General features: G+C 41.4%; 1 protein-coding gene and 1 long non-coding RNA gene across 5 annotated transcripts in view; one reads left to right on the forward strand and one right to left on the reverse strand.

Moving 5' to 3' along the window:
- The window catches only part of LOC140636464 (uncharacterized), a 33,493-nt gene extending 26,577 nt beyond the window's left edge, over positions 1-6,916 (forward strand). For all 3 annotated transcript variants that reach the window (XR_012033643.1, XR_012033642.1, XR_012033641.1), the window contains 2 exons: positions 4,044-4,094; positions 4,458-6,916. This is a non-coding gene — a long non-coding RNA (uncharacterized lncRNA). The remainder of the gene's footprint in view (positions 1-4,043; positions 4,095-4,457) is intronic.
- Positions 888-15,980, reverse strand: part of NT5DC1 (5'-nucleotidase domain containing 1) — a 119,194-nt gene continuing 104,101 nt past the window's right edge. For both annotated transcript variants that reach the window (XM_072831677.1, XM_072831676.1), the window contains exons 9-12: positions 14,354-14,472; positions 13,174-13,326; positions 7,103-7,271; positions 888-2,632 (exon numbers count right to left, since the gene is read on the reverse strand). In XM_072831677.1, coding sequence (XP_072687778.1) covers positions 2,517-2,632; positions 7,103-7,271; positions 13,174-13,326; positions 14,354-14,472 — 557 coding nt within the window. In that variant the 3' untranslated portion in view covers positions 888-2,516. The remainder of the gene's footprint in view (positions 2,633-7,102; positions 7,272-13,173; positions 13,327-14,353; positions 14,473-15,980) is intronic.

The raw sequence follows: 15,980 nt of genomic DNA on the forward strand, positions 1-15,980 counted from the left end.
GTTTCTGCTACCTCAATATTCCAAAAACCAAATTCTGACAGACTGTTACTACCATTGTGACATGCAGATCTTTCCTCTGCTGAGACCAAGAGTGGCCAAAAAGTTAATCTCAAATCCCTTGCATTTATTTGCAGTTATCTTTTAGATGATGAGTTTGCTTGTATGCTAATACTAAACTAAGTCCTCTGTCCATTTACATAATTTTCCTTGCTTTCTTGCTTCATTTAACTTTATTGAAGAATATACAGCTTTTCTTCTTTGATTTCTTTTTAATTTTTTAAAAGATTTTATTTATTCATGAGAGACACAGAGAGAGACAGAGGCAGAGACACAGGCAGAGGGAGAAGCAGGCTTTATGCAGGGAGCCCGACGCGGGACTCGATCCCAGGACCCTGCGATCATGCTCTGAGCCAAAGGCAGATACTCAACTGCTGAGCCAGCCAGGGACCCCTCTTTTTAATTTTTATAGTGCCATTTTTGGATTATTTTTACCTTTCATATTCATTTAGAAATCCCGGCAGTTTTTAGACACAAAAAATTTAAAAGTCTAATTATAGTCCAACAGAAAAACAACATTCATTAGAAGCACTGACTCTGCTACAAGGGTAGAAGGAAACTTGGAAATAAACTCTAACCTTGTCTTTTGACAAGATGGAAGAAACAGGTCAGATTAGGTAGGTGGTAACTTGTTCGGATTCCTTTGGTGAGTACTGGTAAAAGTAGGATGAGAAGTTCTGAATTGAGTCCTTTTTTCTTTTTTCTTTTCACTCAGTGACCAAAAATGTACAACTAGCTTATTTTGGGCTTCTCATTTTTCTTATTAACAGTTGCAGTTTATAAGCATTTAAAGATACATTATTCTTTGCCATTGACAAAATAAATCCACATAAGGAAAAATAGCTTTATTTTTAAAGAAATTAAATATCTCTTTGTATACATGAGACATCATCTTTGATTTAGCCCTAAGCTGACTGTGTTACCATATTCCAGTAAGAGTCTGGAAAGCAATTTCAAGTACATTACCATATACTTAGCAGGTATCAAACAGAGCTACTGACATTGAGGAAAAAATTTCAGTAACTATCTGCCCACCCTGAGATACTCATTCTCACAATACATTTGGGATTATTTGAGCATTTAAAAATTTAATGAAATAATTTATCTTTTCATTGCATGTGTCAATATGTGAAGTTCTCCGCTACAATCCAGGTGAAATAATGATAGTGACTGTTGTGTTTTCTGACACTGTCCTGATGGACAGAGTGAAATTATAGCATAAAGAGTGGCTAAGAATTTACTGTAAACATCTGGCTTCTGACATCTTGCCACAAGTAGCTACTGTCAGTCCTACATAAAGCACGTGGAACACAATAATCCTGGATTGTGGTATAACTATAAAACCTCTGAAAGTGTTTTTATCAACCTTTTTCTCATTATTATCCCCTCCCAGTGGAAAATTAAATTCAACCAAATTAAATTTAATTAATAAATTTATATTTCTCCCTAATGAGAGAAATTAATACCAAAGAATAAGATTTACTGGGCAGGGTGGAGCTTTGGAGGGCCACAATTCATTGCAGTATCTGATATTTTTTTCACCCCAAGAACCAATTTTTGTACCATTGAGAATATATGCCTTAAAAAGTGAATGAAAATTAATTATACAGCCTTTAACACTAGTAGGGGGAAAATCCTTATGAGTAACATTGAAGGTTGAAATAGTTGGCTTCTCATTTCTGTCCCATACTGGCTGTGTGTCTCAAAGAAATCCTCTTTATCTTCTTGTTTCGGAAAACATAAAAATAGCATAAATCCTGATAACTTGGAAATATCATTTATTCTCACTAGACTCAGTGTTCTTGGTTGTAAGTGGAAGGAACAGATATAGATCAGTTATTCTCAATTCTGGCTGCATTTTCCTGGGGCAGGTAAACGTCTGTGCTCATCTCTATTTCCAGACCAATTAAACCAATCTCTGGAGGTTATGGTGTAGCTAGTGATTCTTGAACCTTAGTACATGATTCACACTAATATTAAACACAGGTTGCTGGGCTGCATCCCCCGAGTTTCTGATTATGCAGGTCTTGGGTGGAGCCTGCAAATTTGAATTTTACCATGTTCTCAGGTGATGCTGTGCTAATAGCTTGGGGACCACACTTTGAGGACCGCTGGTCTAGCATATGTGTAAATGTGTGTGTGTGTGTGTGTGTGTGTGTGTGTGTGAATATGTATGTATATATCCTCCCAGGTGAGTCCTAATCTCAGAACTATTGGTGTAGAAAATATTAATAAGGTTCTTTTCAGTTCTAGGATACTGAGATTTCAGTATAATGAGAGTTGCTGGGCATCAAGATGTTCTATACAGAAAGGAGACCTATGGAAAAACATTATCGATTTCTTGGTCAATTATCATTCAGAATATGTTCCTATAAAGCATTTTACAGTATTTTTTGAAAAGTAACATTTTACAGTACATTTGCTGCATATATGGTTCTTCATTTTTCAGTAAAGACAGTCTATTTGGTTGTCAGTGTCTCATTATTTGATAGAATCAATGGAGGCTTTGGATAGTAGCCAGCTGTTTTTGAATTGCTTGAAGAGAACCTTGAGAATTTGTAGTCCAGGGGTAATTCTGGAAAAAAATTTTTTTTTTATTATTCTGCAAGTCTTAAAAGGCTGTTTATAAACATATCAAAATTTGAGTCATTGATAATAAAAACTTTATTTTTAGAGTTTAACAATTTCAGTATTTCTTTTGTTGCTTGGATAGGTTGCACGTAAGATGAAGAGTATAAATGTCTTTCTCTATAAAATTTACAATAATATTTAAGTCAAAATATATTTAGATGTTTTATAAATCATCTTTGAGATCTAACTGGTGAGTTTAATTTTAACATTCTCTGTACAAAAGTTAACACATAAAATAAGAATGCTCATCTGATTTTTTTTTTTTTAATTTAAAAGTCTCTCAGGCTCTACTCAGAGCATCATGTAACTGATAAATGAGAACTAATAATCTTCATGGCCCGAAGCTGTACGAGAGTTACTAAGAATAATTTTTGAATGCTTAGATAAATAAGTATTTTAATATACATAATGTGGCAGCTTTCTCCATATGAGAAGCAACACACACACATGCACACACACGCATGTGCACACAGCCACAAGGAAACTGGGAGAGAGAACATAAAACGCATACTTTATTGATGGCGAGGAATTGTGACAACTTTATATAAGTTTCTCAAAAGCTAGCCTTCAGATATCTTCTTCCTACATGTCTTCAAACATTGTGATATGTGTCATGTTACGATAATCATTTCATATGCAGATACTGGGCAATAATCCTTATTTCAAAAATTTCATAAGTCCTGAGTACTTTGAAAATGACACTAGCATAAAGATTATACTGTATTTTAAATGCCAGTGAGAATCCTCAAGCTCAAGGAGTTAATCCTGGGGAAAAAAACCAGTGCTGAGATTGGGAACAAGGAATACTGCCTTTCTGGTGCCCGAGAAACCTAAGATGCTGTAAACAGAAAAACGTTCAATATTAGAGAATTTCATTGGTCTCGACTGCTCACTTGGCCGTGGTATGTTTTGAGCCACACATTAAAAAGGCATTAGAAAGGCAATTGCTAATACTGAGTTTCTAAAATTATATATCTGAGCTCTTGGATTTCTGATAAGCCACGAAGACAATACAGGCTAAGAGGTCAACCAGCCGTCTGCTTGCCTTTCCTACAATTTGCTGAAGTGAATGTTTAGGTCTCTGCGTAACTATTATTATAAGGTTAAAAACGGTTACATCATCACAGTGCTTGTAAACCAATCATTACTGTAATGTATATAAGTACAAGCTTATAAAATCTGTAAAAATGAATATTTGTATTTAACTGTCAATGAGATAACCCACTCTAAGGAGGCATCTATTTAGAAAGAAACATTTCATGAATGCAAAAAAGTTTTCAGAGGCAAAGAGGGAGTATTTGTTTATTTTTCACCTCTTATCTCATTTAAAGCAAACATCTGATTTTCTCTTCCAGGTAGCAGAAAAGACCCATTACTGTTAAGAAATATGGGCATTTTATGACCAGGTGAGAGCAGATGACTCTTCTGTCAAAACAAGGCTCTGCACGCTGGGGATTCAACAGGAGGGAAAGAGTGGCACCTCGGTTTTAGGAAGGTCATTTCTGGTGCTATTTGGAAGAAAAGCGACAGGCAGGCAACACCTGAATTTTTATTTACCACAATATTCTATTAAACCCTGTGTATTAAATACACTCTAATATCAACAATATTATCTACCAATTAAATTAATTGAGCCAAAATGAACAAATATTCTTGAACAGTAAGTTCTATGTAAAATATATTAGAAACAGAACAACTCTTGGAACTTTTTTTAAAAGAGATATTAGCAGGACAACATGTATATAAAGATTCCATTCTGTCGTCAACAGGTGAGGCCACGGCCATCGTGTTTTGCTTCAACCGTCCCTCCTGGAGAGGTGAGGTTCGGCACCCAGGAGCATCCGCCCTACTGACTGTTCCCGCAATGACCGATCTCTCCTCTCTGAGAACGTGAACACGGCAGGGCGCTAATTAGAGACCAACACCCGCCTCTGCCCTGGGCAGCAAAATCAACAAGCGAGTATGGCAGGGCCTCCCTCTCCTTCTTTCCCCACAAAAAATCGGTACCTGTTTAGCTTTGTCTGACTACCGTTAAGGCCTTCTTTTTTTTTTTTTCCTTCTTACTATTTTCTCCTGAGAAAAGTCAGAAAGACAAAAGCTCAGTACCAAGGTCTTTTCCAGGAGGCCGAGGAAGAAAGCTTTTGGGAAATGAAGATGGAAGGTGCACTAATGTTATTACTGCTTCTTTATGGGAAAGTGATTACCCCAGAAGATGGAGGGGGTTATTTTCCAGTTCTTCAGAGAAATATTTAAATCCTGGAATAATGAAGATGCACTTTACTTTGACTTTCTTGCTGTTTCATAACCGCATCCCATTGGACCAGGGTTGATCCACGTACTATACAGTAATTCATTGCCTTCCATTATCACATTACTTTATTCTCTCTATAAATTTGAATCAATTTGAAATAAAGGAAGAGTAAAATATAAAAATTAAAAATAATAGGTTTAATTCTGGGCTAGCCCCTGTTTTCAAATTACAAGTTCCATTTCTTTTTTTTTTTTTTAGTTTTTTTTTTTTTTTTCAAGTTTCATTTCTTTGACAGGAAAATTGTAAAAGGAAGACATATATTTAGGTGATCTTTCTTTAATTTTATGTGTACAAGCACGGAACAAAGTGAAAATTAAACTATTCTTTTGAAATGAATGAGGAGATCTTATTTTAATGAGCAGGATATACTGACATGCCGGGTTTGTATGCTGGCATAGGGAGTGGCCTTGTGGGAAGGGTATATGTACTTCAGGGTCGTCATTATCATCACGTCACCACCACGACCCTATCAATAACTCAGATGAACATCTCGCTTTACTTTCTTGCACATCCATCTCGTGAGGGAGGAAACGCAGCTTGGTGTATTATTCCTGATTTAAGAAAAGAATCTAAGGTTCAAAAAACCTAAGTAGACCTCCGCTTAGGACCTGGAGCTAGGACAGCTAGCAAAGCCGAATAAAATACAAGCATCAGGGTGAAGCCCCTGGAGAGGCCGCCAGGACCCGGGGCCTGGGCCACCCGAGCTCGGGAGGCAGGCGCCGAGCAGGGGCAGTGCCGAGGGGGCAGGGGGACTCGTGCCAGGAGTCTGCCGCGGGGGGACGGCTGCTGGACTCTGCTGGCTTCTCCTCAGGAGTGTTGCTAAGGTCTGGGGCGGAACTGCAGGAAATTAATAAGCAAGCAAAAGCACAAACCTCTGCAAGCACAGCGGGTTTTTCAGCAGTCTCTTCTTTTTAAGAAAACGGAGGGATGAAGCTCTGACCTTAATCAGGGGCCCTATGAAGACCTCAGACTCTCAGATCTATTTCTGAAAACTGAATTTACTGTCAGGAAGTCGTCGTTCTCTTTCATGCTAGTGATGGATTCCTTCCTTTATGTCTACTTTGCTTCACTCAATACAGCGAACTCTTTCTTTTAGTTATCACTAACATGGTATCACCTCTTGCCACCTTTTGATATTCAAACTGCCCGTGTCCTGATATTTCAGAGAGGTCTTTTCTGAACAGCTCAGAGTTGGGTTCCGTCATTTCATTTTTGCCATCTATACTTAATGTAATTACTCAGCTTTAAATCTGGCATCTCACTGAATACTCTCCATTTGTCTTGTTTTTCATACTCTTTCTTCCCATTGTAGTTTTCTTTTAGATTTTAAGATTATTTTATATAATTAGCCCAGTATGTATCTCATTACGGTTTCTTTGGTAGTTACCCTAGAGATTGCAACATGCATTTTTGACTTATCAATATCTAACCGTATAATAAAAGGATTGACATCATTAAAATTTTTTTAAAATTTAAATTCAACTTAATTAACATATACCATATTATTAGTAATTTGAGTCCCAGAATGATGTTATCTTCCTTTAAGAGAATATTCTCAATCTAGTTTTAGGGATTTAGCTGACCTAACACTGAGCTTTAGTTATCCTTAAGGTAAATTCAGGGTCGCAACACAGATGAAGAGAGTCCATCAGGCCCACCGGTCCTCAGGCAGATCCCACCCTCCACTTCCCATGTCTGGAGGCTCAGGAAGCTAATGCGAGTCCCATGCACTTGCTCTGGGACCCTCCCTAGGATTAGCAAACACTAAGGGAAAAGCAGCTCCCAAAGTCGGGTTCACCTTACTTGGCTTCTTTCGCATCTTATCCTGGTAATTTTTCCTTTTATCCTAGGACTCCAAGCCGACTTAAAAAAAAAAAAAAAGAAAAAGAAAAAAAAAGAAAAAAAAAAAAAAGAGGCCAGCTTTGTCGTCTGTAGTTGGCTCCGGGAGACAGGCAGGTCCTAACTACCCGGGTTGCTGTGACCTACGTGTATCCCAAGAAAAACAAATGCCATGGGAAGATTTTCTTGTTTGAAAGACAAGAATTCTAGTATTTACATCATTGCTGTGTAACAGCTAAAGTTCATAAGTATTTTCCTGCTTACCTGCTATTGCTTCAATACTTGGAATTGCGATTGTGCTGTAAGTACTGATTCTCTTACAAGACCAGGTGTAGACCAATGAGTCTTCTGTGTTTTCCAATCCCGACACTGAATCAATAAAAAAAGAGCCCCACTTCTTAGATAATGTATTTAGAGGCTTTGCCTTTGGTCCCTGAAACAAGAGAACAGAACAATGAAAACTATCATTAATTTCCAATGTCACCAGTTTTTCCCTCGTTAAGTTAATCAAAATAGAAAAACTGTAGGAATTTCAAACCGTATACTATATAAAAAGGAAAACAGAGCTTAGAAGTTCTTTCCTTCCCTGGTAGAAGGATCCTCCCCCGGGGGCACCTGGGTGGCTCGGGGTGAAGCATCAGACTCTGGGGTTTGGCTCACGTCATGATCTCAAGGTCTGAGATCGAGCCCCGTCGGGCTCTGCGCGGAGCACAGGTGCTGCTTAAGGTCCTCTCTCTCCTTCTCCCTCTGCCCCTTCCCCCGAGCTGCTGCTCTCTCCCTAAAAAAAAAGAAAAAAGAAGTATCCTCCCCAGTTTTGTTTGGGGACCTTTCTCATCCTCTGGGATCTGTCCTGCGCCCTCGGCCTTTAATGCATCTGTAAGGAGGGGCTGTGTGTGGCTCAACCGCCACCTCGGATCCCTCAGCAGCGGGGCCTGCCTGAGCTGAAAACTCAGCACATGTACACGCTGAACCAGACAACGCTGTTAGGCTGGCTTTTTTTTTTTTTTTTTTTTTTTAAGATTTTATTTATTTATTCATGAGAAAGGCAGAGACCCAGGCAGAGGGAGAAGCAGGCTCCATACAGGGAGCCTGACGTGGGACTTGATCCCGGGTCTCCAGGATCACGCCCTGGGCCGAAGGGAGATGCTCAACCTCTGAGCCCCGCAGGTGTCCCTAGACCGGCTGCTTAATAATGAACGGTCTTATTAAGGTATCTCTCTGCTCATCCGATAAACTCTAACGTTTGGCACTTGTGATGAAAATTCTGAGTACTGTTCTGGAAAATGTGTACGTGTATGTACACGCATACACACAACTACCAGATCTTATCCCCAACTACAGTGTAGGAGATTTCATAGGGGTGTATCTATAGAGGGGAGGACCCACCTGGTTAACATATCCAGGTGTCTTGAACAAAAATATTTACTATTGATACAAAGTCATCGTTTTTGGTACTTATTGTTGCTCATTTGGATTTGAACTTGAGAAATTCTTCCCTACTCTAAGGCCACAAAAATATCTGCATGATTTTCTTCAATTAATTTTAGAGATAAATTTCTTTTTTTTTTTTAATTTTTATTTATTTATGATAGTCACAGAGAGAGAAAGAGAGAGAGGCAGAGACACAGGCAGAGGGAGAAGTAGGCTCCATGCAGGGAGCCCGATGTGGGATTCGATCTCGGGTCTTCAGGATCGTGCCCTGGGCCAAAGGCAGGCGCCAAACCGCTGCACCACCCAGGGATCCCTAGAGATAAATTTCTTATATTCAGGTCTATAATCCATTTAGAATTTATATAAGGGGGAAAAAGGGACTCATTTTTCTCCATATATTGGGACTACTTAGTGCTACTTACTAAACTATCTTTTCTGGCTGATTGATAATCCTCTATCATGCATCACACTTACACGGTAACTTGCAATGTGATACAGGGTCCTATGTCTGGGTTCTTTTTCCTCTCCTCCTTGACCTTTTTATCTATTTTGTTATTAGTACTGTACTAAGAAATTACTGTAGCTTCCTAACATGATTAGTTATCTAATAGGGTGAGATTCCTCCCCTTTATTATCCTTTTTTACAAGATTATCTTAGCTATTTGTGGGCCTTCAGGTTTTGCCTAAATGCAAGATCAATTTGCGAAGGTCCAACAAAATCTTCTGGGATTCTAACATTACGTTGCCTTATAAATAAATCTGAGGAAAATAGGTATCAGTGTTATCTTAAAATATGGTCTATCTCTCCATTTTTCCATTTGTATTTAGAATCTTTTAATTAAGGTATATTTGACATATTAGTTTTAGGTGCATAACAACATAATTTGATATTTCTACATATTGCAAAATGACCACAGTGAGTCTAGTTAACATCTGCCATTATATAAAAATTATAATTTTTTTCTTATGGTTGGAACTTTAAAAATCTACTCTCCTAGCAACGCTCAATTATGAAGTATAGTATTATTAACTATAGTTACCATTAAGTTGCCAAGACTCATTTATTTTATAACTGGAGATTTGTACTTTTGATTCCTTTTACCCGTTCAGAATCTGTAATAGAGACTTAAAAACTTCTCTGTCAAGGTCTCATGAGATGTATTAAATTAATTCCTAGACGGTGATACAGTGATTTATTTTCTTTGCTTTTGTAAATGATTTATTTCTCATCACATTTTTAAGTGCTTCCTGGTGGCACAGAGAAAAGCTATTGTTTTTCTTTTTAAGAGAGGGAAACAGGGTAATAAGCAGGGCGGGGCAGAGGGAGAGGGAGACTGAAGCACCTCCACACCCAGGTGGGGGCCTGACGGGGCTCCACCTCGACCCTGAGGTCATGACCTCAGCTGAAATCAGGAGTCAGACACCCACCTGACTGAGCCCCCGGGTGCCCCAACTATTGATTTCTGATTGCTGACGTGAACCCAGCATTTTCACAGCTCTCTTCTTCATCATAATTGTTGATTCCCTCTGGTGGTCTATGCTAATTGCCATATGACTCTGAAATAACCACATCTGGCGTTTTCTAACCCTAATTCCACAGTTCTTTTTCTTGTGGTATCGGTCATTTCTGTGTTACACAATATAATTAATAACAGATATCCTTTGTCTAGCTCAGAACTTTAAAGAGCATGTGTTTCCATCAAGTATGGCTTTTTCCCCATTAAATTTTTCCATTACAGATTATATCCTCACTGGGTTTTATTGGGTAGCCTTTCTCTAATAAAAGCCTGGCCCTTTCTTGTGTGCTGAGAATTCTCATCATTAAAATGAATTATTTTGGCACCTAAATTTCATAATATGTTATTCTAAAAAGGTAAAGAATACATTTTTATTTGTTTTGATTTAAAATGAAGAAACAGATGAGAACAGTAATGAAGGAAGCTACAGAGGAGAGCTCCTTTTGGAGGCTAATCTTATGAAATTTAAGTCTGTCCAAGTAATTACAAGATTAATGAAGTGACTTTTATTTCCCAAAACAAAGATAAATAAAAACAAATTAGTCTTTTTTAACTAGGTTTACTTAACTAGGTTTACTTTAATCATTAAAACGGGCCATTTTTGCTTATCTGTCATGCTCCAGTAAAGCTGAGTGGATAAGCAACAGACGCAGTAAGATTTTAGAAAACAATCTCTTATATAAGCCTTTCAAGTACCATTTGAGATGTTCTCTGCCCTTATCTTTTTTTTTAAATTTTTATTTGTTTATGATAGTCACCGAGAGAGAGAGAGGGGCAGAGACACAGGCAGAGGGAGAAGCAGGCTCCATGCACCGGGAGCCCGACATGGGATTCGATCCCGGGTCTCCAGGATCGCGCCCTGGGCCAAAGGCAGGCGCCAAACCGCTGCGCCACCCAGGGATCCCTCTGCCCTTATCTTGAGCTTCCTGTCACAAACGAAGGGAAGCAGAAAGTAATCTTTACGTTCCAGATGGTTTTACACAGGGTGAAATTACTGGAAATATCTGAAAAATTGAATTCAAGCCTAAGTAAGACAAAATGCTAATCTCTACAGAATGTAGTAAATGTAAATGTTTTTGTTCAATGAGTACATTAATCCTGAAGTGATCTGGTTGATTTGTTTTCAAATTATACCATTAAAAGTTCACTTTAGCTGAATAAAGCCAACTAAAAACATCAGGAAAGAATCTGAATTCTCAGGACATGCTGTGCTTACACCAAGCTTTGATGCGCCGAGAAGCGTCCGTGGAGAGGACAGCAGACGAGCTTAACCACGAGAGCAGGCCGGTGTTGAGAATTTGTGGTCCTGGTTTGTGTTACAAGATAATTAAAAAAAAAAACCTCACCCAATTGTTTTAAACTTTTTAAGCTGCCTTTAAATATAAACAGAAAGGTGTCTCCTAGAGGCTTCTCCTCCATCTAGAGAAAACCAGGTTGGCCTGCGGCCCCTGCTGAGGTTGCGCCCATCGATACAAACCCGCCTCGAGACACGGTGCCGTGCAGTCTGACCGGGACAGCTCTGGAGTCAAGTGGGGCTTGGGGAGGCTTTGCTTTTTCAACATGAAGTGTCGGCCCAAAGCTAGGAATCCTGCGGCAAAGCACCTGCCTGGAGAAGAGTTCAGGGCCAAAACTGGAACCTTCTCAGGGCTTTATTCTGATCCTGTCACTCGGCCAACCCCTCCCACTCCTTGCTTCCTCACCCACGTTCAGTGCAGCAGGGCGGGCTGGGGAGGCAGAGCTTGATAGAGGGGAACAGTACTTCGAGCTTCTTAGGAAATAAAATTTTCAAGCTGTTGACTGACCAGGTCCTTTTTGATCAAGTCGAAAAACCAGTTATGAACTCTGTTCATGGGTTTGTGACTAATTAACAGGAGGAAAGGGATCCGAGGGGGAGGGCTACTGAAGAAACCCAATCTTCTAATTTCTCTTTAGTGAAAACCTTCTCCAAAGTCGCCCAGGGTAGAAGGCCTACCAGCTGTTTTAAAGACGGGCAGCCCGGGGGGCTCAGCGGTTCAGCACCGCCGTCGGCCCAGGGTCCTGGGATCGAGTCCCACGTTGGGCTCCCTGCGTGGAGGCTGCTTCTCCCTCTGCCCGTGTCTCTGCCTCTCTCTCTGCCCTTCCCCCCACCCCTGCCCCGTGTCTCTCACAAATAAATAAATAAATAAAATTTTTTTTAAAAAAAATAAAAGACTGTTTTAAAGGTCTTAAGTCAAATAGTCCAAAGAACTTCCAACATCACATTGAAGGCTAAATCCTACTCAATGGAAACCACATAAAAACCTGAATCCCTTATTCTAACATTTTATTGGGTTTACTTATAGTTATTATTTTTTAATAGATTTTAGGTTTACGGATAAATAGAGCAGATAGTACAGAGAGTTCTGCCTCCCCTTCTCCACACTGTCTCGCCTATTAGTAACATTTCACATTAATTGATGTGGCACATTTGTTGCTCACTAATTAACCATTCTTAAAACCTTATTATTAGTGAAAGTCTGTAGTTTACATCAGGGCTAACACTTTATGTTGCATAGTTCTCTGGGCTCTGACAAATGCATAATGTCATGTTCCCACCCTTACAATGCCATACAGAAGAGTTTTACCACCACAAAAATCCCTAATGCTCCATGTAATCACCTCCTTTCCTCCTCCTGAACCCCCGGTCCCACTGGTCTTTTTACTTTCTTGTAGTTTTGCCTTTTCTAGAAAGTCATGTAGCTGCACTCATACAATACACAGCCTTTTTGGATTGCCTTCTTTCACTCAGTAGTATGCACTTCAGGGTCCTCCACGTCTTGTGTGGTTTAATAGCTCATTTCTTTATTTTTTCTTTTTTGAGTTTTTCCTTCTTTACAACTGTTCCACTGGGGTGAATTTAGACAAATGCATATTATTTTCTAATCTTTCTTCTTTTCTAATTTTTTGCTTTTATATACTATTCTCCCTTTCTAGATTTATGACATATTTTACTTTTCTTTACCTCAAGTCTTCACCCAGATTTTATTCTCGGCAGCTTCAGGAGCAATTCTAAAGGAGCTACCAATTTTTTAACTTAATTCATAAAGAAAGAGGAGAATACCTTCCATGGCCAAGCAAAAGAGACACAGGGTATGAGTATAGGGAGTCGGGATCTGGCTGCCTCAGCATTAGCGAAAAAGCACCCGTGGTGTCATAGCACCAGACGGAAGCAGAGGGCTGGGAAGACCGATGGTCAGGGTCATCTTGGCATTATTCAAAAAATTATCAACAAGATCAACAATAGAGTTGAGATATCAAGAAGATCAGCAAGGGGCCAAGAGATTTCATCACTGCACAAACAAGTACTTTTTACGATATGTCAAACAGAAAGGTTTTTCTTTCCAGGAAAGAGCTCAAAGAAACCCTTACCTCATATTTTCCTTTCTTCTCTAGAGGCTCGGACTCTTCAGGCTTCCCGTCTCTGTCCCCTCTGAGCTCTTCCAGGATGAGGACTGTCTCCCAGTTACTATAATGACGGGCTGGGAAAATGTCTGAGTGCATGCTGTCACCAAAGTAAACGACCTGTAAGTCAGACAGCAAATTCTGTTTGGGGCGTGAGAACCGTGAAAGAAAGCGGTTGCTTCAGTGAAGCAGAAAAAAAATTCCTCACCAGCTGTCAGAGTAGGACAAAAGTTCCATAAACACCTTAAACGTCCTTGAACAGCATCATAGGTGACCTTGGTCAACTTGCCTCAACTTTGCCCCTTTACGACATTACACAATGCATTTGCAGGCAGAAGAAAGGCAAAGGCTAACTGATTTTATTCCATTTTCTGAAGAAGTCAGAGTCCACGTGTTTCCAGGTGGGCCTGCCCTTAGAGTCTGAAGAACTGGTGGAGGATGAGATGACTTGCTACGGTTGGTTAGATTAGCAGGAGCGCACACCACAGCCGCTTTTCCAAGGGTTTCTGGGACCTGCCCAGACCTGCCGAAGCAGAATCGCTGATGGGGCACTGGGCAAGTGACCTGGGAGGCTCCCCCCATCTAATCCATATCCCTCAATTTGCATTTAATGAGGTTAAAGGAGTAAAACCAGAACCTCCACGTCAGGATGCTCCATTAAACCCCTAAGGGTTCCCAGGGGGCTGTGGCAATGGGGGACGAGGGGCACTATCGGTACCCACTGATCTGTCCAGAAAACATTTTTAGAACAAAGCGTCCTTGCCCTAAGAACGGCCCCGGGTCCAACAGCAACAATGCGACCAGGATATGGAGAGCAAGCGTCTCTTCAGGCTTGTCTGTGGCCTGATTTCAGTTAATGGTTTTGCACATAAAACTTGTCTGCTGAGCTGTTAGCAGAATCTTATTCCTCAGTGTCCTACACATGAACCCGGCTTATCCCCCAGAACTGGGGCGCCCCGCTTGGAACCTCTGCTCGTCTCTGTTTCGGACACAGACCCCGTCTAGAGCAGCAGAGCAACGGCTTATCTAAGCAGAAGGCAGGCAGCGGCACGGGATTTCCCCGTGGGAACTGAGGCCGCGCGGTTAGAACCGCGGGCGTATCACGGGGCGCGTCTGCAGTGGCCTCGGATCCCCCGCACCACAGTACCTTGGGCTCATTTCTGCCAGTCATTTTCTTCAGAAGCTCGTAGAGGTGGACGGCGTTCCCTTGGGAGTACCAGCCAGGCTTCTCAAGAGACGGTAGTGCCTCCTGCTCCTCATCGTTTTCTGAAAATAGAGTCGGACAATCGTCTATTTCTTTTTTTTTTTTTAAGATTTTATTTATTTATTCATGAGAGACACAGAGAGAGGGAGAGAGAGAGGCAGAGACCCAGGCAGAGGGAGAAGCAGGCTCCATGCCGGGAGCCCGACGCGGGACTCGATCCCGGGACCTCAGGATCACGCCCTGGGCCGAAGGCGGGTGCTAACGGCTGAGCCACTGGGCTGCCCAAAAGTCCCATTTTTGACGCCATCTGCTATCCACGTGCCTCTTCTACAAAAGGTAACCACTCCTTTACGCATCCTCTTGTCCTCTCCCCCTTAAGGACATGTTCGCTGAAGTCAACTCTCATACAACAGACCGCACGTACCGCGACACACGTGGTGAGTCCTGGCAGGTGTATGACCCGTTACGAGCTGAGCTGTGTTCTCTCAGATTTATATGTTGAAGTCCTCACCCCAGTCTCTCAGAATATTTGAAGACAGGGCCTTTGAGGTGGTTATGTTAAAATACAATGACAAAACCAGACAAGACTGTCAAAAAGTAACCGCTTTAGGGTGCTGGAAATTAACCAAAGGCATACTAAATTGAGCTGTTCTTCCAGAAAACCCCTGGCGTCTCAGACCCAGTGGCCAACCTGAGGGGAGCCTTTCTGCCGTGCACGCAGAGGGTAACACTGGCCCCCACATGGCCACTAGGGTGGGCCTAACCCAGCATGACTGGTGTCCTCAGAAGAACCGATTAAGACACAGATAATTAGGTAATCAGGACACAGAGGAAAGGGGCGCCTGGGGGCTCAGTCGGTGAAGCATCTGCCTTAGGCTCAGGTCATGATCTCCAGGTCCTGGGACCGAGCCCCACGTTGGGCTCCTGCTCAGCAGTGATTCTGCTTCCCTCTGCCTCTCCCCCTGCTTGTGGAGATTTTATTAAATGGAGATTTTATTTATTCATGAGAGACAGAGAGACAGAGAGAGGCAGAGACCCAGGCAGAGGGAGAAGCAGGCTCCATGCAGGGAGCCCGACGTGGGACTTGATCCCGGAACCCTGGGGTCACGCCCTGGGTGGAAGGCAGACACTCAACTGCTGAGCCCCCCAGGGGTCCCTCTAATGAATTAAAAAAAATCTTTATATAATAAAAGAAAAGGCCACAGAAGAAAGACCATGTGATCGTGTGATGATAACGGGGAGAAGATGCGCATCTACAAGCCGAGAGGCCTCCGAGAAACCATCCTGCGGACACCTTGACCTCAGATTTCCAGCCCCCGGAACTGAGGGGAAGTGCACCCTGTGGCGACAGCAGTTGGCAGGTAACACAACACCCACGAGTCCTCCCCTTTAAGTGTGAATATTGGCACGCAGTTCTGCAATTTCATTTCTTTTAAACTCTAGCTAATACGCTGCAATCTGCCGAGCTTTTAAGATAGGTGCGTTTTCAGTATAATCAAGTCCCTACTGGAGACGCGCGACGTCGCCGATCTGGAGCTGTTACCAGGAAAGAAACATGAGAGAGTCCTCG

The sequence above is a fragment of the Canis lupus genome, chromosome 7, assembly GCF_048164855.1.
Source record: "Canis lupus baileyi chromosome 7, mCanLup2.hap1, whole genome shotgun sequence".
Classification (NCBI taxonomy): Eukaryota; Metazoa; Chordata; class Mammalia; order Carnivora; family Canidae; genus Canis; species Canis lupus.